Here is a 26640-nt window from a genome sequence, read left to right on the forward strand (position 1 = left end):
CCACAATATGGCGGCGACGTTTACGTCCGTCCCTGACGCTCATGCGACGTCTATTCTTCAATCTCTATGTCTGTTTACGTCCCATCTGAGGAGTCGTTGCTGCTGCTGTTTCTTCTGGTGGTCGAACTGTGACTTGCTGCAGTTTAGTTTCTATATAAAGATCGTGTCCGAAATAATATGAGTTTAATCTGAAATTGTAGACATTTACGTCCCCGCCGAGGCCGAACGTGGTGTGAGTTGACAGGGGCCATGACAGATTAGACTAATTTAACAGCATTCAAGAGCTGGGGGGGGGGGGACTTTGGTGCTACTAACGTTAGCTAGCAAAGCAACTTAGCTTAGGCGCTTTGAATCTGCCTTACTGCCACGACAGGTATTATGCAAATTCTTGCCAAGTTATTCTGTGTGTGTCGCTTCTTGTGTTGTCTTCCTGGGCCGTGCAGCCCTCTTCATATCGCTGTTTGTTGTCTGGCGTTGGCGTTAGCCGTCAGCTGTCGTTGACTGCTGCAGACTGTTAGCTCATGTGTAGCTATAGTTATTGCCTCCCAGTGGTGGAAAAAGTGTTCAGATCTTTAAACGGTAAGTTGTATCTCAACAAACCCGCACGCAAAAAGGAATGAAAAAAGATCTTTGTAGTTTTTCACTAGAGGAATTATGAGTAGGAAGTCAATCCTCTCTATATTTTTATAGATAAGTTCGATTTTGTAGTTTTTCAAAGGTATTTTGGATGCTAAACAGTCTTATTTTGTATATAATAAGTAGAGTTGTCACAACTAACAATTCTTGTAACTTGTATAAACATAATTTCTAAGTTTTCAAATTGGATGGATTTTCCTCTGCAAATGTAATTAATATCAGATATAGGGCTGCACATTATATTGCGAATACATTGTCATCACTGCAGTGTATGTATGTACAACATTAATCAAAAATAGCTGTTTTGAGTGCAATAATTGTTGGCTAATATATTCGATGGAGGGATCAAGACTGAACTCAAGCTGATTTTTTTCTTGATCTTTGTCTTGGAAGAACCAGCTTTGACTCCATTCCTGATACAGCAAATCTTTGTTATTCTCTTACTGCTTTTGTTTGATTTATTTTTCATTTATAATACACCTATCGTGCAATGTAAGCTGATGAATTCACTTTATTGCATGTGTATCAATGTGTGTCTTGATTTTATAACTTAAATATTATTAGTTTAATACCAAGAAGTAGTTTTGGTTATGTAAATTAACGTTTTACTAAAATTTTTGCAGTTTGTGTTATGCAACCAAAAAAAATGTCCTAAAGTATTAGTCTAACTAATCAAAACATTCAATTTCGGTCTTAATGACTGCATGTTTTCTGAACTTGGAATCAAGCGTTGTAGACGAAGATGAAGAATACAATTTCCTCTTAAAAAAACAGAAATTTTCTTTAAAAAAATTTAAAAATAAAGATAATTTTTGAGCTCTAAAAGTAAAAAAATTGCTAAAAAAAAAAAAAAAGGAAAACTTTGAGATTAACTTTAGAAATCTAGAAAAAAATAACATTTTTGACTTTGAAAAATTTAAGATTTTCCAGAAAAAATTAGGAAATTTTGAGATTAATCAAATTTTAGCATTTTCATGCTAATGTAATGTTTAGCCAAGTGGACAGAGTCCTTACACCAAACTCAAATGCTAAAAGCACAGATGATATAGAAAGGAAAGAATAAAATAGACATGTTTGCCAACTGATATTGAGCAAGATGAATATCTCTGTATATCACAGGTTAAAGGTCTCTAAAGGGGTATGTTAAACTAGTTTTGTTGCGTTGCGTTCAGTTTTAATTCATCTTTTCTGATACTTTTTCTTTGGTTTTCTTTCAGATTCCTGTGGTAGTTTGAGATCCTTGACGGATTCCGGTGGCAGCATGGCTCCCAAAGACATCATGACGAATTCCCACGCCAAATCCATCCTCAATGCAATGAACTCTCTACGCAAGAGCAACACGCTCTGTGACATCACTCTGAGGGTGGACAGCACCGATTTCCCGGCTCACCGGATCGTCTTGGCCGCCTGCAGCGACTATTTCTGTGCCATGTTCACCAGCGAGGTAAAAATGTTTGTCAGAAACATGACGGCTGCGCACCAACTAGGCAAAAAAGTTATGAGAAATTTAAACAAAATGGAGTGTTTTTAAGACGATTGTTATTCACAATATGCTTTGTAAAGATGTCCATGTTTGATAGTTTTTGTATTGCATATTTGATTTTAACCAAAACAAAGAAAGAAAAGCATACAGGTCAGCAGTAAGGCTTCGTTCACAAAAAGGCGACCCGAGGTTGGTTGGTTGCTATGAAGCCAACAAAAAATGTTTTAATGATTATTGTGAACAGTGTAAATAACTTCCGACTTGATTTTTTTTTTTTATGTAAATGAAGTTGGATTTTCTTTCAGAAACAAAAAACTTTTATTGTTTTTTAGCTGAGGTGGGCTTAGAAGGTTTATTTACAATAAAGGTTTTGTTGATAGACTTCCATCATTATTCCACTTACTTTCTGTGATCCACCAGGACAACTGTGAGTGGAACTGAGTTTGTATTTTTCAATACTTCATCTTGACGCCTCCAAGCATACTTTTATCAGTGACGTAAAATTTATACATTTTTGTATAGTTTGACTCTAAAATCTCTCAGGAGGTATTTTTTCTCCTTCATGTTGGTGGTTTTGCATTTCAGTCAAACTCAAATGTCTCACATTTGTAACTGGACACGTTTTCTTGTTCAGAAATTCAATACTTCCTTCATTGATGACAATGTCAGTGTTGCTGCAGCAGCCGTGGTGGTTCCTGGCTTGTTTCATATTCTTCTCTCTTAATTTTCTCAAACAAAATTAAAAAGATATTCATAAAGGATAACGATCTCAAACAAACATTAAAAGTCGCAGTAGAAAATAATAAACCAAGCTGGTTCCTAATCAGTGAAGCCATAAGTTTGATGCTCTCCTCTTGCAATCTGCTTGATCACAAAAAGAAAAACCTTCTTAAGGTTTGACTGTTTACTTCAAAAATAAAAACCATAAATTATCCACAAAAACAATAAAGACTAAAAGAATAAGAGTGAGGTCATTAAACTGTGTTTCCACTCCAACTCCTATATAACTACACTCCAAAACCTCATTATCTATCTAATAAATAAATATGCAAATTTGCTAGAGGGACTTAGTATAGTCTCTAATATTTAAAATTCTTATGCATAAGAGTTTTTAAACTGTAAATTATCAAACTGTACACATTTTATTCACTTTTGAGTAATGATTTTAATCCTAACACACTTAAATCATGATAAGAAATATGAGTTTGTATAGAATAAGTTTCTACAAAAACTACCATAAAGCTTTTGGAAAATCATGAACTCGACAAAACTGAACATTTGAAGATTATGCAAATGTGAATTCTACCAATCCTGGGTGAAAAGTGTGGTCAGATGTGGCAGAAGTTTGTTTAAGCCATAAAAATGCACGTAGTCAGCATCCAAGTTGCATTTAGCCAAATGCTAATGGGGTTGGATTTATATTTCTGAGCTTTTAGGTGCGTGTGGATCTTTTGGTAATAAGTTAAACTAACCTCCCAATGTTATATCTCACTGTAAACCTGCAGCTTGCAGAAAAGGGGAAATCTTTTGTCGACATCCAGGGACTCACGGCATCAACTATGGAGATCCTGTTGGACTTTGTGTACACAGAGACGGTTCTCGTCACAGTGGAAAATGTGCAAGAGCTGCTCCCTGCAGCATGCCTGCTTCAGCTTAAAGGTACCTTTTTGTTCACGGATGATTGTTCCACTTTAATTTAAAAGTTTATTTGGTACAGATTGTCTTTTTAGTATCAGCACAGGCTATTCTCAGTTCCTATTTCCCACGGCGATTGAAAAGGTTTAGAGAGTTTCTTCAGCTGTAATTAAGTGGTAGGACATCTGCGGCAGTGAAACTATAATTAGATTTCTCTGTGACAGTGATTAAACTTGACATCATTTTTTAAAAATAAAATGATCTCTGCATTTCCGCACTCGAGTCATTTGATTATTAATCGATAGGTTTATCTGTTGATTAATCTATCGATACAATTAATCTGATTTTTTATGTATTAATTTAACAGTAGATTAATCGATATATTCCAGCATTAATCAGTACATTAATCTATCTGATTGTTCTACAAATTTCTAACTTAAACACTTAAGATTTTTTTGTAAAGTATTAGAAATACATTAAAACACTCAAATAAACAATTCAATTCCTTTTTTTTATTTGAAAACAACGCAATAACACTTTAGTAAAGCTAAAACGATACGACTTGAGGAGTTTTGGCTAAAACATTTTTATAGATAAAGGTGTTTTTATCTTAATTGCAAAATGCATTTATTTTTATGCAAAATGCATTTATTTTTAATTGATTTTAACGATTAATCAATTAATAAATCACTATTAATCTGATTAGCAGAGATCTGTAATGACTCTTGTTTATTTGCAAACATATTTTCGTTTTGCTCAGGAGTGAAAAGGGCGTGCTGCGACTTTCTAGAGTCTCAGCTCGATCCGTCAAACTGCCTGGGGATTCGGGACTTTGCCGAAACTCACAACTGCCTCGACCTGATGCAGGCCGCAGAGCTCTTTTCCCAGAAGCATTTCTCCGAGGTGGTTCAGCACGAGGAGTTCATGCTCCTGAGTCAGACAGAAGTTGAGAAGCTCATAAAATGCGATGAAATCCAGGTAAGACAGCTTCAATAGCAAGGTTTCTGTTCTTAAAACCTGTACTGATATTGTTGATGTAGTGCAAATTTAGCCTGATTTTTGCAGCTTTCTTACTATCTGTCAAGAACCTGTGCAGGAAAAGTGAACAGCAAGTATCAACTCGCTTTAATCTCACCACTACCCACCTCCCCTCCTGCCATCCACCCGCCATCTTTGGATTTGTGGATTGGCCTGACAATGAAATTGCAGAGAACTGAACCTGATTAAAGTTTGCCTTTGTGCTCAGGAAATTCCTGTTTCCCAACCACATGCCTTGTTTTGTGAAAACACAGTTATTACCACAGGATGATTTATAGATCATCAATTGTGTTGAATTATCTTTCCTGGGATTTTTGTTGGTTTTAAGAGAAAACTAGACTACACATGTGAAAACGCAGTCACGGATAATTTGCACTCTGTCAAAGCGGACTCTGTCATCTTTGAGGATTTTAGGGCTTGTTTCACCTTTGGCTGATTGCACTGTTACATGAGCAGATCGTGCTTCGCTTGGTGCAAGAAAATGATTGAAATTACAGCAGTCCGGAAGATCTACAGACAATCTGTGTGAAAGAGAAAATCTGCTTCATATAAAGATTTGAGAGAAAGAGAAAAAAATCAGACCTTAACTTAACAGTTAGCTACTATGAGCGACGTGTGAATGTGAAATGAACAAATAGTTTGTGGTTGCAATGCGACAAAATATGAAAAAAGTTCTAGCGGTAAAGACACAAGCTGATTGTCTCTCTCTGTTTCAACTTTATGTTGACACAAATTATAAATTTTGCACTTCTTATACTTCCAAACTGCTTCTATAAACAGTCCAAACACTTAAAAATAAAACACACAGTTGTTTTCCAGGCAATGAGTTAAAGCTTTTTGGTGTCTGGAAAATGAGCTGTTTCAAAAACCTCACTAGTGTTAAGTCACACGGAGTAGTGCGCCGTTACCTAGCAACTCACACAGAGTTACAGCAAGTTTGGTCAGCTGGTTTTACCACAATATATGCTGTACAATGGCTGCTGGAAAAGACACTTGTTTTGTTGTTGACTTACCATCCAGAAACCACTCGCTGCATTCCTGTTGGTTGTGCAGGAGGCTCTTCTAACGCTTTTCAAAGATGTGCGGTTGTATAATTACGCACCTGTTTGCAGCCATTTTCACGTGCGAGTGTGAAAGTTGAGTTGGGGGGGGTGTGGCCAGCAGCAGCTTATTTACATTTAACGTGACAAGAGCCCATAAAACAGCAGACTAAACTCTTAATTATCTAGGAATGATTTTGTACAAAAATTTAATAGTTCATAGAACCATCCTAACCTGTTTAAGAAAGCGTAATAGGTCACCTTTAACAAACTTTGTCTTTTTGCATTGTAAAATTATATATAAATGACTGCATTTCGTTTTTATGCAAAATTACTCAACATTCAGCTCCTTGCGGTTGAACAGCTTCTCTAAACATTATCCGGGTCTCTTCCTTTAAGATGTTCTGCTGTTGTTTGTGTCCAGGTGGATTCAGAGGAGCCTGTGTTTGAGGCCGTGTTGAACTGGGTGAAACACAACAGGAAAGAGCGAGAGCCCTACCTCCCAGACATGCTGGAGTTCGTCCGCATGCCGCTCCTTACCCCCCGCTACATTACAGATGTCATTGACGCTGAGGTGAGCCAGGCGACCCGCAAACAGACCGTTGTGTAATCAGGCGCCCGGCGTCAGATGAAAGATCTCCTGCTGAAGCATTTATCACACCATAATTAAACAGGTTTTCACATGTTTTAGCCTCTCATTCGATGTAGTCTGCCTTGTCGAGACCTCGTTGATGAGGCCAAAAAATTCCACTTAAGACCGGAGCTGAGGAGTGAGATGCAGGGTCCTCGCACACAAGCCAGATTAGGTAGGAATCCTGCTTTCAACTGCAATTTGTTTAAGTGCACGTCTCTGATTTTCAAGCATTTTAATCACACTGTTCATTCTCAGGTGCCAAAGAAGTCCTGCTGGTTATAGGTGGCTTCGGCAGCCAGCAGTCGCCAATAGATGTAGTCGAGAAATATGATCCCAAAACCCAGGAATGGAGCTTTCTGCCTGTGAGTGTTAAAATTTTGAAGAAGCAGCTTGACGTTTTAATCCTCGGGGGGATGTAAACAATGAACCGAGTTATGATTAATGGTTTGTTTATTGAAGCTGACCCCTCCTTGGGGTCTTTTGTGGGCTCTAGTGTCCCTTATATGAAAGTAGGCTGACAGGAAAGGGGGGAAGACATGCGGCAAATATCGTCGGGTCCAAGAGTCGAATCCGCGACAATCGCGTTGAGGACTCAAGAGCTCCAAACACAGGTCGCACTATCCCAGCAGGCTGTACTTCTTGAGGAAACTAAGATCCTTCAAGGTTTGCAACAAGAAGCTGCAGATTTTCTCTAAGTCTGTTGTTGAGAGCGTCATCTGTAGGGGCAGCAACATCAGTGCAAGCGACCTGAAAAGGCTCAAAAGCCTGATAAAGAAAGCTGGTTCTGTTCTGATTCTGTTCTGGGGACGACTGTGGAACCTCTGGAGATGAAGATGCAAAGTAGAATTCTTCATAAGATCAAGAAAGTTATTGACATCCTCTTCATGAGACTGTCTGGAATATCTTCAGTCAGAGGCTTCTTCAGATTCGCCGTAATACAGACTGCTACAAGAGCTCTTTCCTGCCAACAGCCTTCACGATCTAAAATAACTCTTTGAAGAATCTGAATTAATTCATAACAACTGTTGATTTACTTTTGGGATCATTAAAGTACTTTTAAATTAAATGTAATTAATAGATTAAAATTAGTTCCGGTCAATTAACTGATAGCGTCCGCTTAGATCTTCTTTTAGAGTTGTAGTGTGGCCGCCATCCAGCAGAGGGCGCCGCTGGTGATTTTAGGCGGAGCAGTTGATACAGGATACAAGATGACGGAGCCAAATCACAACGGTAAAGGGAAATGGACCAAACGGAGTCCGGTGTGAGACGGAAAATGCACTTGATGCGGTACTGTTTTGAAAAATAAACACTTTTAAACAAAACTCCTCAAGTTTAGCATTAATAGCGCTTATTCAGCGCAGGAGCAAAACGGACGCGAGGATGTGATAACAGAAAATATCGCAGAAAAATCGAAGATGCCAGTAAACACGGTTGAGTTGGAAGACTGTCGTGAGGTAATAAACTTTACTAAGCAGTTTTAACATCGGTTCCGCCACATGGATACTTCTGTATGAGCATTTTTCTGTTAATGACGGATTAAATGTTTGACATATTTTATTCTTTTCATCTTTTATTTTTCTATTCAGCAATCTAAGAAGTTTCAGTTTTGTTATGCAATAAATACGTCTAAATTTAATAATGTGGCAAAAACTTTTTCTTTTTTTTCCATTTATGCAGTTAGTATTTAATACAGTTGACTCAACATAGTCTTAAATTTTATGAGGGGGTTTTAATTCAGCATACTATGAAAAATTTAGCCTTCCATGTTATGCGAACTTGATCAGCTTTCTTGATACAAGAGAAAACTCAATTTTTTAAGAAAATGTCCACTTATCAATTAATTGTAAGTTGATTGATTAACCCAATTAACTTAAGATCAACTCATTAATCGATAACTTGTATCCCTAATGCTAACTTGTGTATCCAAACCAGAATATCGCCCGTAAAAGGCGCTACGTTGCCACTGTGTCGCTACACGACCGAGTTTACGTGATCGGAGGCTATGACGGTCGGTCGAGGCTCAGCTCGGTGGAGTGCCTGGACTACACCGCGGACGAAGACGGTGTTTGGTACACCGTCGCCACCATGAATGTACGCCGCGGCCTCGCTGGGGCCACGACCCTGGGAGGTAAATATTTTCAGGTGGTTTACCATCAAGATAATTCTTTAAAGAATCTGCTTCAAGAATAAAAAAAAAAATCAATAAATTATTTACTCAGCAGTTATATTATTTGGCTTTCAACAGATATGATCTATGTTGCCGGTGGCTTTGACGGCAGCCGTCGGCACACCAGCATGGAGCGATATGACCCCAATATCGACCAGTGGAGCATGCTGGGAGATATGCAGACTGCTAGAGAAGGCGCTGGCCTGGTAGTGGCCAGTGGGCTGATCTACTGTCTAGGTATGGTATTCATACCTAGACTTGGGGCAACTGTAGCTATGTGGGTAGAGTAGTCATCACAAGAGTAGTCCTCTCGTGATCAGAAGGTTGTAGGTTCTATTCCAGCTTCCTCCTGTCACATGTAGATGTGCCTTTGGGCAAGGCACTTAGCCCCAAATTGCCTATTGATCTGCGTATCGGTGTATGAATGTGTGAGTGTTTGTGTGTGCGAATGGGTGAATGTGACTCTAGTGTAAAGCGCTTTGATAAGATAAGATAATTTTATTAGTCTCCCATAGGAGAAATTTGGGGCAAAACTTGTACAACAATTAAAGCTCATCCAAAAGGACAGTAACCATACAGTCCAGCCTGTTACCTAGCAACCCAAGCGGGGAGCTCCAGCATGTTTGGTTAGCTGGTTTTACCACTGTGTGCACCTATAGAATGGCTGCTGGAAAAGACAAGTGTTTTGTTGTTGACTTACCATTTAGAAAGCACATGCTGCATTCTTGTTTAGTTAAAATGTTTTCTGTCTAAGGAAACTCAGCAGATTGCATCAAGTCATCGACTTGCAGCAATCATTCTTCCTGGACAAATATGCAGCGACAGACAATCTTGCGTTGTTTGATTGACTCTGCAGCAATCCAATGTTAATATATGAGAAAATGAAAAAAGTAAAGACAATACATATAAAGTTGTTATAAATACAACCAGTTATATATCACATTAATCTAAACAGCTTTCCTCCTTCCAGGTGGTTATGATGGCCTAAATATCCTAAACTCAGTGGAAAGATACGACCCACACACGGGTCATTGGACCAGTGTGACACCCATGGCCACGAAGCGATCAGGTGAGTTAAGAAAACTGATTAAAACGTGATTTTTACTCCTCATCTGACACATCCAAATTGTCTTCAGGGGCTGGTGTGGCGCTACTTAACGACCACATTTATGTGGTGGGAGGGTTTGACGGTGTTTCACACCTCGACTCGGTGGAGGTTTACAACATCAGGACAGACTACTGGACCACAGTGGCTAGCATGACGACGCCACGGTGTTACGTAGGAGCGACTGTCCTCAGAGGACGACTCTACGCCATCGCCGGGTGAGATTAAACGTCCTTCCCTCTGTATAGTCTCAACTTGGGAGGGATTAGTTGTCCTTTTTAATTTCACCTTGTTAGCAGTGGTGGCTACATTTCCGCTAGCTAACATTCTAGTTGGGGCTGTTGCTAACTTTTAAAACATCTAGGGCACTTAGCTTCCCATAAGTTAATTTTTATGTTTAAGTTCTAAAAACGCTAATTTACTATCAGTTGAATGAAGTTCAATATCTGAATTCTTCAAGTAGTTAGCTGTTTATATTTATGCTCTTATTTTGAAGCAGGTGACGACTGCTAGCGTAGCAGTTCTGTTTCCTATTATTTCATCTCTTTTTTTCCAATAACTGTATTTCAAACTAGAATTGTACAGAAACAAAATATACATGCCTATATTAGAAATTGTAGAACATGTGTGTAAAAAAAAAAAATACGCTGGAGCCTGAGGTTTGTTTCCTTCAAGGGAAGACAATTTGAATTGAAGTTAGCGCTTTAGCATTAGCTTCTACTAAATGATGTGCTGGCGTAGCGTTTTAGCGGAACTCATGTTTGTCATTAGCGGTTTAGGGTTATCGCAGCTAACTTTTTAGTTAGCGGTTCCCATCATTGCTTATTAGTAATGTTTATTGTTTTAGTAAATCTAATGTGTTTTTTAATATTATTAGTGCGAGGGGAGGTTGTATAAATTACTTGCAGTAGTGTTTTGTTTCATCAGATAACCTTCGCTCAGACTGACCTTGTTCTTGCTGGGATGTAAAAGACACCCAACATCAATTTTGCTCTCAACTGCGAGGCGCCAACACTGGAAGCATCAACTAATATCTCCACATTATACTGACATTAGTTTGGCTTTAGTCGAATCACAGAGCAGAATCACGCTGGGTGGTATATGTTGTATTTTTTGCACCATATAAGCTTTCACAACCCCTGAAGCTCAAAGTCTTTACACTCCTTTGTCAACAGTACTTAAAGAAACAAGCCTCCTCCAAGCGGAACTTCACAATGGTTTAAGAATAAATGGGTTTTCTTCACTATTTAGTCTTTATGTGTTTTATTAGAGGTTCATACTACAGCTGAGATTTTCAGAGGATGTTGCTTTATTGAACAGAGAAGGCCTAAACTGTAATTTATTATGTACTTTTTAAGTATTTTTATCTACTTTTTTCTCAGTTATGATACAGTGTCTTTAAAGAAACGAAACGATGCTGACAAATACTGAGGAAATGTATGTAAACGTCTGATTTTGAAGACGATGAATAAATCTGTATTCTTTTATTATTTTATCATTAGAAAACAGAAATAATTTTGGTTATTGTAACTGGCTTAAAACGAGAAGTTTGAAGTTTTAATTTCAGACAGTGAGAAGAAAATGATGTGTATTTTTATTCTGGCTCCAACTGTTAAAAAAAAAATCTTACAATGTACATTTTACACAGTTTTGTACTTCTATTTGTGTCTCTACTGTTTCTAAAAACACCCAGCCAGTTTTGTTTGTCAATAATTTAATGTTTTTTGGTGCTTGGAAAGGGAACCGTTTCAAAAAACTCCTGATTCTTAAGTCACGATGGACAGACACTGCGCCGTTACCTAGCAACCAGAGCTGAGCCCAGCCCGTCACCTAGCAACCGGCAACTTAACACCTCATTCTGAGACAATGAAATCTCATAACCTAAGAATTATTTTGCGCAAAAATGAAATGAACATGTTTCGCTTAGCCCATATATCGATCCTAACCTGTTCAAGTTAGCACAATAAGTCACATTTAAACAGAAATAGTAAAATTATGTAACAAAGATATAACTACAAAATCAGTTTTCAAATGGAAATTTAATTTATTAAGTTAAAAAAACGATATCCAGACCAATAAAGAAAATAATTGCCTCACTGTTAAATTCTAAATAAGTTGTAGTTAGTCACATTTTTCAGGGTGTGCAGAGCTGTTACTGCCTGACATTTAAAATCAAGAAATCACAACATGAAGTAGGGTAAAAAAGAACTCAAAACAGGTCAGAAACGAAGTATGAGTTCAAACTGGAGACTCAGTCCCTCTGTTTTTCCTCTAGATACGACGGGAACTCCCTCCTCAGCAGTATCGAATGTTACGACCCGGTCATCGACTCCTGGGAGGTCGTCACCTCCATGGCAACCCAGCGGTGCGACGCGGGAGTCTGCGTTCTGCGAGAGAAGTAACCCCTGGTCCGGAAGAAGGACGAACACAGGAGGACAGGCAGCTAGACGTTTTCTAAAATGTCACTACTAACAGAACCACGAAGGAAGGGATGCTAAGTTGCCAGAATATGCAAGCTGAGGGTTGGGACTGCGCTACAGAGATTGAGACTTTGCGTCACTTTCAAGGAGCCCATCTCCACTTGCATGAGTCTACAGTGGTGTCTGCTGTCACATGAGATTATTTTTTCAGAAGTGCAATATATTTTTACCCATCAAAAGAAAAACTGTGGAGCTGATTAAGACTCCTGCTGCTATTTGCCTTATAACTTTCACCTGCATCAAACACGTTGCCTCCCATCTGACTGATATTACATTGTCTGATTATGGAGTGAACTGATTCAGCATATGCATGCTCATCAGTGCGCAATAATGAAAATGGGACTTTTAGATGGAAATCGCTTTGACACAGAAGGTTTATTTCTTTCAATCAAGTTATATTTTGAAATGAATATTGGTTTAGAAAACGGCTGAACTGTGCTATTTGTTTTGTATATTTTTTTCTCCAATTCGACAACATTGAGAGATCAAGGTCTTGCATATCAGATGCATGTAATTTTTTAAAGATTTAGACAGACGTGTAGGATACAGAGCCTGAATGTCACTGTTGTCTGGAAAGCATAATAAAAGTTCTAACAAATTATAGATTTGGGAAACAAAATGTTGCATTGTTGATTCACACAATGAGTCAGATAGGATAACATTTCAAAACAGCTTTATAACAGTCAGTGCATTTCACAAAGTCAATCAGTGTTAAACTGTCATACAGTCCTAGCACAAATTCCCTTCATATTTCTTGTTTTAAATAAGTGTTTTTGTCAGAAAATTGTCTCAAGCATTTTAATTTGGTGGAATCCACATGAAAATTTTTATACTTAACCTGCGAGACCCAGCATAGTGCTGTGAACTATCTGTCAGTTTGTCCACTGACAAATTTCTTTGAAACTTCATCTGCTACCATCTAATTTACCTTTTTGGGGGTAAAAAGGTAAATTAATGTATGTATAAATACCAGAAATCATACATTTTGTTTTATTCCAATTCAAAAATAACTGCCCCTTCTTAAGGTTTAATCAGTTTTTGCAACCATATTGCATAATATCAAGAAATATTGTCATCTGTATTGATAATTCTTAGATACACCAGTCTTTGAGGAATTATTACTTAAGTTGTTCTAGTTTCACCATCATTAACCTTACAAATAGACCTAATAGTTGCTTATTTCTTCAACTTTTGTCTAGTCAAGCTCAACAACACAGACTCGATGTATTTCTTTTCAAAGGACTTGGCGAGTTTTCTCAGTGTTGAAGTTCTCTAAGGTTTTGCCCCAAAAGAGGCGAAATGAATAAGTTCCAGCAAATAAAAATATGTAGTTGATACTTTATCAATCTCATCAATGTATAGATTAAAAGGTTTAGGTTTAAATGTGGAGTTAAAAGCATTAAATGTCCCGACACTAATTAGGTCCCAATTAATGTTGGAACCTAATTAAAAAGTTTAGGCCCCAACACTGAGCCTTGTAGTACTCCGCATTTAATATTTGAGCTCTGATAAATCTTCAATAAACTGAAAAATGGTTTTCTGGTTAAGTATTCAACAGCTTGAGAGCTATGACTCTTTTTCTTTTCCCATAACGCTATTTTAATATACAGTACAGACCAAAACACCTTCTCATTGAATTCAATTAGAAAGTGTGTCAAAACATTTGGTCTGTACTGTAAATACAAAAAAAAGTTAAAACTCCATATTTTTTTTATAACTGCTTAAATTAACGGAAACTCCAAACTATTACATCAAATTCAGATATTTGATTTTTTTTCCGATTCCCGTCCATCAAGCTTTTCTGACGCAAAGTTTGGTAATGAATGAGGATTTCAGACACTTCCACGAACAAAAGCGAAGTTCTGCGTATTTTTCCTGACGTCTGCAAGTGACAGCAAGCCTTAAACGTGACCAAAACGGCGCTTTGTGTGCGAGAAGTGGAATGATGTCGTTCCCTCCCTCCATCCATCTGCTCCCTCCTCCTGAAGCCTAAAATAAAAAGCGACACACAACGCCGCGCCGAGTAGGATGAGACGCGTCCCGGGACGTTACAGGGGAACTTCACTGTCTGCAAAATAGTTTTCTTTCATCACCTCCATCTATCAACATGGTAAGATTTTTTTTTTTTTTAAATGCATCATTCTTCTGTTTATTTTCACTGAATTATCTGGTTGCAATATGTCATATTTGATCCAATCTGAAAATATAATGACACCAACACTACACTTCACTAGTGAATATGCAAGTATGAGGAGAAAACTATTTACGTTTTAATCCTTTTCAGTCTGGTTGTTTATCTTACAAATATCATTCAACAGTGACAAATCATCTAATGGGATGTTCTCCCTCCAGCAGAGACAACATCAAATTCTCAGCATGTTGAAACACGGCTGCTGGAAGCGCTTAGAAAAACATCAGACTGCTGACTGTTGCTGTAATAAAGCTGGTCTGGGCTCGACCTTTTTTCTTTTAAAAAAAACTGTCTGACAGTTTAACACTGATTGACATTTTTTAATCCAAATTACTGAATGCCATTTGTTTTTACAACTTAAAAATGTTTGTACATAAATTAGCGAAAAGGCCCATCTAAAATTAATTCAATTCAGTTTATTTATGTAATTCCAATCAGAGGTGGTAACTAGTTGTACTTACTCAGTTGCATTTACTTGAGTAACTTTTTTGAAAACAATCTCATTTAGGAGGAGTTTTAGAACACAATACTTTTTACTTTTACTTGAATAAAGTTTCTGAATACTCTAATTACCATGAGTAACTTCATCATCAACAAACATTTTAACCAAAATTCACAAGACAAGAAAACACTCCTAGAGTTTATGCTAGAGTGGGACCTCTTCTTTATACACAAGCTTTGTTTTTCTTGTTATTTTCTGTTATGTATTTGAAGGTCAAGAAAATCTAGTAAGTACTAAAAATTACCTAACCTTGTTCTAACATAAATACACACACTACCTACTGTAAGTATTTGTTTAGTAGGTTGAAGTGTTTCCTTCTCCCTGAATTTACAGTGTTGTCCCAAATTATAATATGTTTTTCATTTCTGTTGTTAAAGTATCAGAATTTGCACATAATTTTAGACTTTGTTTTTGTCTAACATATTTAAATGCAGTATAAAATCAGGCGTTATGATGAAACGGTCAAGTGCTCTTTTTATTGAGTGATTTCCTGGACCGCTACTTTTTACTTTTACTCGAGCAAAAATATTTTTAAAGTAGCCATACTCTTACCGGTACTTATGTACAATTTTTGGTACATTTGACATTTGTGTTTCAAAATATTCCGTAATGCCTGCTTAAATTTTCTTTGCGTGCTTATTTTAATTAAATCCAAACACACAATTCAAATAAATAAGAAAATTATCATTTTTTAAAAAAATTCCTTTTTAAATTTATTTTATATATAAACATAAAATTTGTAATAATTATATCTACATTAAAATATATAAGTATTTCCTTTAAAAAAAAAATTTTACATTAAATACGTTTGACAATTGTAAGATTTTAGTTTTTATTGCACCTTTCTTTACCTTGATTTAATATTTAGTATATTTGCTTCCTCAGGACAACACGTGGTTTTATTAATTTTTATATTACTCGTCTTTTGGTGATTATGAAGCAGTTATTAGTTGCCCATTAATATCCTTATTCTTAAGTGTTTGTGTTGGAAGTGACTGATTTGTCTTTTTTCTGTCTTTTGCTGCTGGAAACATTCATCTTCTTTACCTTTTCCTCCACAGAGAGAGTGCATCTCCATCCACGTAGGCCAGGCAGGCGTTCAGACTGGAAATGCATGCTGGGAGCTGTTCTGCCTGGAGCATGGTGTCGGTCCTGATGGCGTTTTCCTGAACGGTCCTGTAGCTCCGAATTGCCGTGAAGATCCGTTCAACACTTTCTTCAACACTGGGAGTTTTGGTCGTCACGTTCCCAGAGCGCTCTTCGTCGACCTGGAGCCCACAGTGATCGGTGAGCAGATCCTTACAGTCCTAAAAGTATTAAACTAATTTTAATTTTCACTTCCTGTCAAAAGTCTGATTTGCAAGTTCCTTCTTTGTATAAATGTTCTGAGGGGGGGTTTTTTTGCAGACATTTACCCATGGTTAAAGCAGCCAGCTGAAATGAAAACTAAAACAGACATCCAGTTAGATTCTGCCTTTTCTGAATTAAATTTTTCTCTCCAGACGAAGTGAGGGTTGGGAAGTACAGAGAGCTCTTCCATCCTGAGCAGCTGATCTCTGGAAAGGAGGACGCAGCCAACAACTACGCTCGAGGACATTACACCGTCGGGAAGGAGATCATCGATGGAGTCATGGAGCGCGTCCGGAAAATGGTCAGTAATTAAATGTGGGAGTAGGGCTGGACAATACATCAATACATTGTAATAGACATGTGATCAGTATCAATAGATGATACATTTGATAGAATATTCAATATATAGAACATTGACTGAACTCCTTTCTAGAACTGCATAGCATTCTGGAAGATGTAGGCAGAGGAAAGGCTTTAGCCAGCTAAGGGAGCTTGGTGGCATCACCTAACTCATTCATTCTTTGGTTACCTAGCAACTCATTCATTCTTTGGTTACCTAGCAACTCATTCATTCTTTGATTACCTAGCAACTCATTCATTCTTTGGTTACCTAGCAACAACCTGCTGAGTTAATTTGCACAGCAGCAGTATAATGTTCCACCACTTTGCCTCATAACTGCTTAAAAGTAAAAATGTTTGACGTAATGCGACCCGTATTTGATCTTTTCATGACAGTCTGAACAACACAGGTCGGATTCTTTTCGAATGCGACCCAGGCCACTTGGGTATCCCATACGTATCCAATTCAAATGTGACCTAACGTTCAGGTCACATTCATCTGACCTGAACGTCATTGGTACTCGACAAACATAACCCCAACCCTAAGAAAAACAACCATGACAGACTGTAATGAGGATTAAGTTGTTAATAAGCTATCCTCCACCCTTAGCATCCATGTTTACTTCTGCAAACACTGAGCACTTCTTTTTATGGCGATTGGCAAAACACTGAGAATGCAGACGTTGTTGCGCCCTCTACTGTGCATACGGGACACTTTCAGGTCGTTTGCCCATTCACACTGGAGATCACATCCGGTTGCATATATTTGGAAGAGTGAATGGCCACGGCAAAAAAATCTGATTTGACAAAAAATCGGAGTTGGGTCACTTCAGACTGCAGTGTGAATGCAGCCTAACAATAATTTAGAGCAAACAATGTAATGAACAAGTATTTTATAGCCCATAAACCTATCCAAACATGTTCAAAGAAGCATAGGACATGTTGAGGTTTCCAACAAGATAAAATGTAAAAAAGTTCAAGTATTTTATTTTACCTACTGATACTCCTGAAAGATTGGCCGTACTTTTTACCCTCTACTGCCTTTATCTTCTCAGACGGATCAGTGCACAGGCCTGCAGGGTTTCCTCGTCTTTCACAGCTTTGGAGGGGGCACTGGCTCCGGCTTCACCTCCCTCCTAATGGAGCGTCTCTCACTGGACTACGGCAAAAAATCCAAGCTGGAGTTTGCCGTCTACCCAGCGCCCCAGGTTTCCACTGCGGTGGTGGAACCCTACAACGCCATCCTGACCACCCACACCACCTTGGAGCACTCTGACTGTGCCTTCATGGTGGACAACGAGGCAATCTACGACATCTGCCACCGTAATATGGACATCGAGACTCCCGGTTACATCAACCTCAACAGGCTGATCGGTCAGATCGTTTCCTCAATCACCGCCTCGCTTCGCTTTGATGGGGCTCTCAACGTTGACCTGACGGAGTTCCAGACCAACTTGGTCCCGTTTCCACGCGTCCACTTCCCGCTGGTTACCTACTCGCCCATCATCTCGGCTGAGAAGGCCTATCACGAGCAGCTGACAGTGGCGGAGATCACCAGCTCCTGCTTCGAACCAACCAATCAGATGGTGAAGTGTGACCCTCGTCGCGGCAAGTACATGGCGTGCTGCATGCTGTACAGAGGGGATGTTGTCCCAAAGGATGTGAACGCCGCCATAGCTAGTATAAAGACCAGACGCTCCATCCAGTTTGTTGACTGGTGCCCCACTGGCTTTAAGGTTAGCTCCACAGGACTAAGCTTAGAAATAAAACAAAAAGTATGGAAATTTTTTTTTTTCCAACTTTGTTTCATGTCTCATCTCTGTCTGTCCTTCCTTTTTGTCCTTTCTTCCTTGTATCCTTCATTTCTTCTCTTCATTTTTTGCTTTATGCTTCCTTCATCCCACTTGATTTCCTTATTTCATTCCTTCCTTCCTTTTTATACCTTTTTCCTTATACTTCCTTTCTGCATTCCTTCATTCATTCTTTCCTTCCTTCCTAGTATCCTTCCATCTTTCTTTCTATCCTCTATTACAGTCTTATCATTATTCCTTTACTTCACTATCCTGCCTTCCTTCCTTGTGTCCTTGCATCCTTGACCTACCTGCATTCCTTCCTTGCAAGGAACAATACCTTCCTTGTTGCAAGAAAGGAATGAAGGTAGACATCTTACCTTCATTACTTAGTTGTCTCCTACCTTTATTCCTTCCTTGTGTCCAACCTTAATTCCTTCCTGGTCTACTTCTATTTGTTCCTCGCATTGTTGATTTCTTTCTTGTGTTCTTCCTCTATTACTGCCTTGTCATTCTTACTTTTCTTCACTCTACCTTCTGTGTCCTACCTCTGTTCCTTAGTTGTGTCATACTACCATTGCTGCCTTGTCATTCTTCCTCCCCGTCCTTCCATTCTTGTCCCACCTACGTTCCTACCTTGTCCTTCCTTCAATGTGTCCTACCATCCATGTGTCCTTCCTTGCATTATTCCATCCTTTCTTTTCTTGATTTCATCCTACCTCCATTCCTTGCTTTGAGTCCTCCCTTTTCCTGCTTTTCCTTGCTTCCTGTCCTTTATGTCCTATTTCCTTGTGTCATTCTTTCAAAGCCTGGAAACTCATTAATTTTCATGTTTTTATTTTTGAAGGACTGGAAACTCTTAGACCTTGAGTCTAGACAATTATAGTTCTTTATTAAGAAACATGGAAGAACTTTTCACTACTATAAATATCAGAAATGTGATTTCAGATCTTTTGTAAATGTTGTCTTCCCATCAACAGGTGGGCATTAATTACCAGCCTCCGACTGCGGTGCCCGGCGGAGACCTGGCCAGTGTCCAAAGGGCGGTGTGCATGCTGAGCAACACCACCGCCATCGCAGAGGCCTGGTCCCGCCTCGACCACAAGTTCGACCTCATGTACGCCAAGCGTGCGTTCGTTCACTGGTACGTGGGCGAAGGCATGGAGGAGGGGGAGTTTGCAGAAGCCAGAGAGGACCTTGCCTGTTTGGAAAAAGATTACGAAGAACTGGGTCGGATGAGCTCCGACTCTGAAGATGAAGAAGTTTAATATCCAGATATTTCTAAATATTTTCCAAGCTGGAGCTAAATAGAAACTATTAGAGCCTTGTAGAGTATTACTTTTCCAAGCCTGTTGTTTGAGAAGGCACAAAATGAAACCGGATTTTAAATGTACTTTGAAATTAACTGAAATTAAATTTGTTTTGCAGGAACACAATTAAATGCTGCTTAAGTAAGGTGCTAGCTTCATCATTTACTTCTAATCCCACTATTGTAAGTCTCATTCAGAAATTCTAGAAAACTTAAACTAAAACCACACAAGATACTTCATAGTTTAAAACCTACAACACTGTTACACATTACTTTGGTATTAAATCTGTTTTTTGAGGGGGAAAGTATGTACTACCTCTCTTTTTTAATTTCTTCTTTTTGCTTTTATATCACATTTAAATTGTCAAACAAGTTTAATTTTAGACTAATTCAACTTAAATGGATACAAAAAGTTATTTTTAATGAATTTATTTATTGACGATGGAAAAAATCTCTTAACTCCGCTTAACTGCCACGGCTAAGACGTTAATGCAAAAGCAGTATCTCTTGTGATAAGAAGATTTAAAAATACATCCACCTTATAGCTTCTTACTCTTTCTTCTAGATCAAGAGTTTCCAAAATTTTTCAATACAGCCCCATAAACACAATTAGCTTCTGGGGGATCACCACTTTTTGCAAACCCACAGACAGTGCTGCAGAATATTTAAAGAAATAGGAACTTTTCTCATATATATTTCCTATTCAATAACTATTACATTAATTTAACATAAATGCTGCCTCATACCTTCTAATTTTAGTTGGTCATGAGTTCTTACTGTTTTTGCAGATAGACCTTTCCATTTCGCGCTTGCTAGCTTAACGAGCAAAGCAGCTTGAAACTTTAACTGGCAGCCAATCAGAGATGAGAACGGTAAACATTTAAATAAATTATTTTAATTTATGTTTTTTAATTTTTTAAAAATAGATTATATTTTAAGCTAAAAATATTATTAAGAATTTGTGATTAAAAAAATCAAATTTTTCTGTTTCCCTCTAGCTTTCTGAGGTACCCTATCGCCCTCTGGTGGCTTCCATTTTAAAAACACCATTCTAGACATGACCATTCTCATTTAAACAAGAGCATATTTTGGTTTTGACTATATTTAAAACTTGTTAAATCAATACCAAAAAACATTAGTTAAAAAGAGAATGTTTCTTGTTATGATCAGTTTTATGTCACAGTTTCCTCTTTTAACAGAAAAGGAAACTTTTGTTTAAAAAAAAGTTATACTGCTCCTTTTTTTTCCTAGCTGTGGGTGTTAAATGCTTCCCTTGTTTCTTTTCTTCTTTCTTTATTGTTTATTTTCATGGGGACAAGTGGTAAGTATTAACAACAACATTTGTAGGTGTGATGTGATTTACTAGTTTATACTTTAAAAGATAATAAATTATAAAATCTCATACATAACATAGATTTTAAGATTAAATTTAAACAAACCATAATGAAAAAAGAGCAGTAATTTCTCCCTTATCTAGTTTGGTTATGATTATTGGTTATGGCACCCTGCTTTTAGGTGTTTTCAGTAAGTGGCGATGAGTCTTTTTTTTTACATTTGTGTGGTGGGATTTGATACTCCCTGTTTGGTAAATTTGTTGCATTTCAGCTGGATTGGAGAGTTTTTGGGTATGAGCAATCTGTTTCAGATGATTCCACATCTTGACACTCGAATTTGCGACTTATATTTTGGTTTTTGTTGGCTTTAGATCATTGTGTTGCTGCTTAACCAAAGTATGTTTGAGGTTATAGTCTTGTACTGATGGCCAGCCATTCTCCTGGGGGATTTACATTTTTATCTTTCATGGTTCTGCCATTACACCTGACCCTCAGACCATTACACTACTTGTCCTACTGTCTGTACAATTTTCTTTTTCTAACATGTTGTCTTAGTTTTATACCAGATGTAATTGAATACACACTTTCCAAAAAGTCCCTTCTTGGTTTTCTTGGTCATCTTAGCATTTTCCCCACAAAAACCTTTTGTGAATTAACAAGGCAGAGTTTCAGATGGGCCTTTGTGTTCTTTATAGGCAGCAGAAGATTTTCCCTTCATACTTTCCCATGGATGTAGTGTTTGTTCAGTTCACCCAATCACAGCAAGTCATTAAAAAGCAGCAATGCAACCCCAAACCATCACTGCTATCACATTTACCTGTTGTTATGGTGTTATTTATCTGAAAGTCTGTGGTAGTTTTGTGCCAGATGTGATAAGAAACCCACTTTCCAGAAAGATCCACTGTGTGGACATTTGGGAGGATTTACAATGGGACATTTAGGAGGATTTAATATGGGACATTTGGGACGATTTAATATGGGACATTTGGGAGGATTTAACATGGGATATTTAGGAAGATTTAACATGGGACATTTGGGAGGAATGTGTGCAGATGGTGAGCTCTGACCTGAACATAATGGAATCAGTCTGAAAGGACAGGAAGAGACTGACTGAATCCACTGAGCTGACTCTTTTGATATGTTTGACAAGTCACAAGAAAGACTCAATCAGTTTGGTGGTTCTTTTAAACTCATCATTATTATGAACTTTTTTATTTTTAATCAAATAACACACACAAAATAAAGTCCTGTCAAATTACAGGAAGTCTTGTGTACATTCATGAAATATCTTGTGTGTTTAAGCCAACCAACTGCTTTGTAACTGGAAAACATGTCTGTGGTTGTTCTGCTGTTCGGCGGCAGATGTTTCCAACCGTTTGTGAGGAACAACCAATCAAACTTCCCACTCTGGCTATTTAAACAACGAGTCCCGGCCAGCCTCTGAGGTATCACCTGCTCAAGATCCATCCGCGAGAATGTAAACATATAACATCTTTTTTTATTATTCAAATTACTTGTATCCCAATGCATGTGTTTTAATTACCTCCCTTTATGAATCGATACGCCATTACTGTGTGTTGTCACCAGCTGCCAGTTTCAGGTTATTGACGAAGTGGAGGAAAAGTTGGGAGTCGTTACATCTGCTGGTGTATTACATAGATTTTACACTCATGAAAAGGCGTCGCCTGGTTGGCTGATCGTGTAATGACGAAAATCAAGAATCCACAGGAAACAATCTACCATCCAAACTGTATCCAAGTAAAAAATGTGTGTAAAAATATCCATTTGAAGTACTAAGGTCATGTGAACACATCTTGAATGATGTACATGTTTTAAAAGTGAAAGTAGAGTAAAGCCACGATGCATAATTTCAATTAAACATATTTTTTATTACTCAGTAATAAAGCCACTTTGTAATTCAAAATAAAAAAACATTTGTATTATTACTGACTCATTTACAATTAGTTTATGTTCACATATAGGGCCTACTACTGGATAAAAGAATGAATTGGTGTTAGTTTAATATATATTATCATCATCTATGTCTGCAAAACATTTTTTTGTGTTTTTTTTTTTGTAACAAAGTAATCAGTTTCCTACAAACTGTGCATAAAACTCAACAAACGTGGAAGAAAGTGATCTAACCAGATGAGAGAAAAGCTGAATATCACAGTTAAACATGGTGGTGGTAGCATCATGCTGTGGGAATGTTTTATAACAGGGATACTAAACCAGTTTTCATATCAGAGTTGATGTGAAGATAGACAGAGCCTCAGGTAAAATTTCTAATAAATTAAAATGTTACTGAAAAGTTCATTTATTTCAGTAACTCAATTCAATAAGTGAAACACATCATGTATTAATTAAACATAAGATGCTTTTATGCCTTTACTTTTCTTAAATATGATCTTCTGCTTACAGTTTATGAAAATTTCCACATTTAAAATATAATTACATAAAGTTATGACCTCCTGCACTTAATAATCTATGTTTACAGAAACTCCAAACAATCTAACTTGGATCCAGGACAGTAGCCCAAAAGATGTAGACCACACTTTTAAGATTTTCCTCTTTTGAAATGTGAAAAGGACAAGCAAGGCACTTTATATTAGTGAAGAATGCTAATAGTGAAATAAGAGAAGTGTTCAAACTGAAAACCTTTGGTATTTCTTCCTATGGGTGGGTGGGTTTCAAACTAAAACAACTTTAATTTCATTGTTATCAACTAGTTATTTCGAAACTGATTTGATTACCTTATTTAATCAAGCGTTGTTTTTAATTATATTTTATTTGTAACATTTTAGGACTTTGGAACTGACTCGTTTTTTCACGTTTGGGTGTTGCCTAATGCATTATGAACCTACTAAAATACTTTACTTTCATCGCACTACTACTAAACAACTTGATGTATTCTTTTCCATTATTACAATTTACAACGAATAAAGTCAAAAACTCTTTTAAGGAAGTTCATTACAAAACAATTAAACACACGTATACAGCAGTTATTACAGTGCAAAACTGCAGAGAGTGATGTATCTGCCGAGCATCACGTAGAACAGTGCGGTGTCTAGTTTTTTAGGCGGACGTGCTCACTGCCTTGGAACATTCTCTTCACTGTGCGTGGATGTGTGTGTATGTGTTTCGGTTAGATGTGTGTGAGAGTGTAATCTGCCTCCTCTCGTGTTGATGTCGACGCGCTGCAGGCCGACTGTGACTGGTGAATAACCGGAACAAAAATAATAAAAAAAAATTAATTAAAAAAAAAGGACAAAAAAAAACCCAAACACCTTCAGCCTGACCGCAGCACGCCGATCCCCTGAATCACAACTCCGCTGGGTCCCGAACGACCATGAGCCTGCCTCGGCCGGACGAGTTCAAGCCTCCCCCGGAGTGCCCGGTCTTCGAGCCCAGCTGGGAAGAATTTCGAGATCCTTATGCTTTCATCAACAAGATCCGGCCCATCGCAGAGAGGACGGGGATCTGCAAAGTCCGGCCGCCGCCGGTGAGTGCGCCGACTTGTTTTATTCGGTTTCTGAGGGCGCGGATGCTGAGTTAGTTCGGCTTTAGATGGACCGAGCGCTAGGATTTAAAGGGACTGTTCAACATGGCGGATACACACCACGGTCCTCATTCTTTGTGCTGCAACCGTTAGCTTCTTCTCATTTACCCTGTCCTAACCTAGATATACTGATCTAGTGGAGGTGTACTAGCAGTCGTGTGTTTGTTGTGGGGTGTTAAATCCGGATTATAGTCGGAGGTCAATAAAGCCTCGGTGGTGGTCCGGTCATTGATCCTCTCTGCTGGCAGGCTAACCTTAGCTATACCTGTCATAATGAGGCTATCAGCTTTGACACCAGCAGCTATGCGGAAGCTATTCGGCTTCTGAAAGCATAACAAGAAAATGCGGATGATAAAAATAAAATTAATGACATTTGGCTTCATCTTTTACCGTGTTTGTCCTTTTAATGGCCTTAAAGCCATGAAGCTGACTTTCATATTTATTAATTCATTTAGTTGAAGAGCATCCACAGAGTGAGTCCCATCACTTTCGTGGTCACTTTCTAATAAAAACCCGACGCAGAGTGTGTTTAATTTTTAATTCACACGTTAATATGTAAATATTTTAACTGTTATGTAAGATGTTCTTGTTAAGTATGGATTTTTGAAAAGTGGAGGAAAAAAGTCCTCCCTACTAAATCAAGTTATGACCTTTGAAGTATTGCTAAAAACGCAATATTGCTAAACATTTTATTGATGCAGGCTATGATAATATGAGCAACCACATAATCAGCCAGGGTTCATGTATGAGCCTGTGTTGAAGGGTGTTGTCCTCCATGTTGGCTTTGTGGTAAGCTGGACTATTGAGTTGAGTCTTCCATCTGGCCATTTTGTCTGTCAGTGGGGGATGTTGGCTACAGACTTAAAGCAAAGAACTTGGGGCTCATTTTGTTACTTTGGGTGTTTTTGACACTGTATAGATATATATTTGTTGTTTTTTCTAAAAAAAAAAAGAAGTGTTTACATTGCAAAATGATCTACAAGGTTGTGAAAAAGTATGTCCTCCCATATAGACTTCTTACGTTTTTATTGTTTTTGTCCCACTTACGCAGATTTTAACACCAGTTGAAGATCAGCTGAGTAAATAAAACATGTTGGTTTTCAAGTTAAGGTTTCATTTAAGCTAGATGAACCATTCTGAGCCTTTGTGGAAAAAAAGTAATCAGTCACTAATCCAAATAATCTGGTGACAACTATGTAGAAGAATATTGCCCCATTCTTTTTTTGTGAATTGTCTTAATTTAGCCACACCGGAAAGTTTTAAAGCATGAACAACTTGTTTAAAATTATGGCACAGCATCTCAATCAGATATAAGTCTGAGATTTGACTCAGGTGCTACGTAACTTTAGCTACTTTTTTGTTTAGCCATTCAGTGCTAGACTTGGCCGTGTGCTTTCAATCATTGTTCTGCTGCATAAATCAAGTAAGAGGTGAGTAGAAGACCCAAAACTTGTACTTGCGTAAGAGTAGCATTTCGTTTTTGACCAAAACAGTCTTTATGACATTATATTGTGTAAAATAAAGTGAATGTGAATGGAAGCAGCTGGAAGTCTCACTTTTCTACAAGCAGATGTGCACAAAGTGCCCAAAAACTCAAATAAGAGAACCACTATTTCTGCATATTTTTACTCAAGTAAAAGTAAAAAGTAGCATTCAAGAAATATTCAAGTAAGAATAAGAAAGTATTTAGTAAAATAAAATTAGCATTTCAAATGTAATGTGTACTTGAGGTGACCTTGAGTGTCGAGAAAGGCGTCTACAAATAAAATGTATTATTATTATTATTATTATTATTATTATTATTATTATTATTATTATTATTATTATTAACTGATCATAGCATATGATTTGATACTTTAATTATAAAATCAGACAGAAAAATTCTAGTTATGTGTAAATTCTGTTGTTTTAAAGCCCAAAAGGAAAGAAAATTCAGATAACTATTACAAATAAACAGATTCAAGCTGCATAAACACTTTTACAAATAATATATTTCAGTATAAAACTTATGAAACTAATATTTACAGTGTGTAATGCATATTTATGTT

The 26640-nt window shown here is 37.6% G+C and overlaps 3 protein-coding genes across 7 annotated transcripts in view; all 3 read left to right on the plus strand.

Moving 5' to 3' along the window:
- LOC122838681 (kelch-like protein 12) overlaps positions 1-12821 on the plus strand; it is a 57476-nt gene extending 44655 nt beyond the window's left edge. Inside the window, exons 1-13 of one of the 4 annotated variants that reach the window (XM_044129511.1) lie at positions 66-373; positions 485-579; positions 1854-2080; positions 3625-3778; positions 4515-4732; positions 6257-6406; positions 6524-6638; positions 6722-6828; positions 8399-8594; positions 8712-8870; positions 9604-9702; positions 9770-9956; positions 12014-12821. In XM_044129511.1, the coding sequence (XP_043985446.1) occupies positions 522-579; positions 1854-2080; positions 3625-3778; positions 4515-4732; positions 6257-6406; positions 6524-6638; positions 6722-6828; positions 8399-8594; positions 8712-8870; positions 9604-9702; positions 9770-9956; positions 12014-12140 (1797 nt within the window). In that variant the 5' untranslated portion in view covers positions 66-373; positions 485-521 and the 3' untranslated portion in view covers positions 12141-12821. Of the gene's footprint in view, positions 1-65; positions 580-1853; positions 2081-3624; positions 3779-4514; positions 4733-6256; positions 6407-6523; positions 6639-6721; positions 6829-8398; positions 8595-8711; positions 8871-9603; positions 9703-9769; positions 9957-12013 lie in introns of those variants that run through there. The other 3 variants (XM_044129502.1, XM_044129527.1, XM_044129519.1) reach the window with 3 other exon arrangements.
- A 1338-nt stretch (positions 12822-14159) lies between these two features.
- Positions 14160-22976, plus strand: tuba5 (tubulin alpha 5). The gene is made up of 5 exons (XM_044129606.1): positions 14160-14328; positions 15973-16198; positions 16414-16562; positions 17656-18336; positions 19371-22976. The coding sequence occupies exons 1-5, from the start codon at positions 14326-14328 to the stop codon at positions 19656-19658; spliced, it is 1347 nt and encodes a 448-aa protein (XP_043985541.1). The 5' UTR covers positions 14160-14325; the 3' UTR covers positions 19659-22976.
- Positions 22977-24153: 1177 nt separating this feature from the next.
- Positions 24154-26640, plus strand: part of kdm5bb (lysine (K)-specific demethylase 5Bb) — a 33278-nt gene continuing 30791 nt past the window's right edge. For both annotated transcript variants that reach the window (XM_044129460.1, XM_044129468.1), the window contains exon 1: positions 24154-24535. In XM_044129460.1, the coding sequence (XP_043985395.1) occupies positions 24383-24535 (153 nt within the window). In that variant the 5' untranslated portion in view covers positions 24154-24382. The remainder of the gene's footprint in view (positions 24536-26640) is intronic.

Source organism: Gambusia affinis, linkage group LG01 (assembly GCF_019740435.1).
Source record: "Gambusia affinis linkage group LG01, SWU_Gaff_1.0, whole genome shotgun sequence".
Classification (NCBI taxonomy): Eukaryota; Metazoa; Chordata; class Actinopteri; order Cyprinodontiformes; family Poeciliidae; genus Gambusia; species Gambusia affinis.

Excerpts from the sequence above, each read along its gene's own strand:
- tuba5 (XM_044129606.1), top strand. Across the intron at positions 16,563-17,655 it reads TGGAGCGCGTCCGGAAAATG|ACGGATCAGTGCACAGGCCT; the intron begins GTCAGTAATTAA and ends TTATCTTCTCAG. Across the intron at positions 18,337-19,370 it reads GGTGCCCCACTGGCTTTAAG|GTGGGCATTAATTACCAGCC; the intron begins GTTAGCTCCACA and ends TCCCATCAACAG.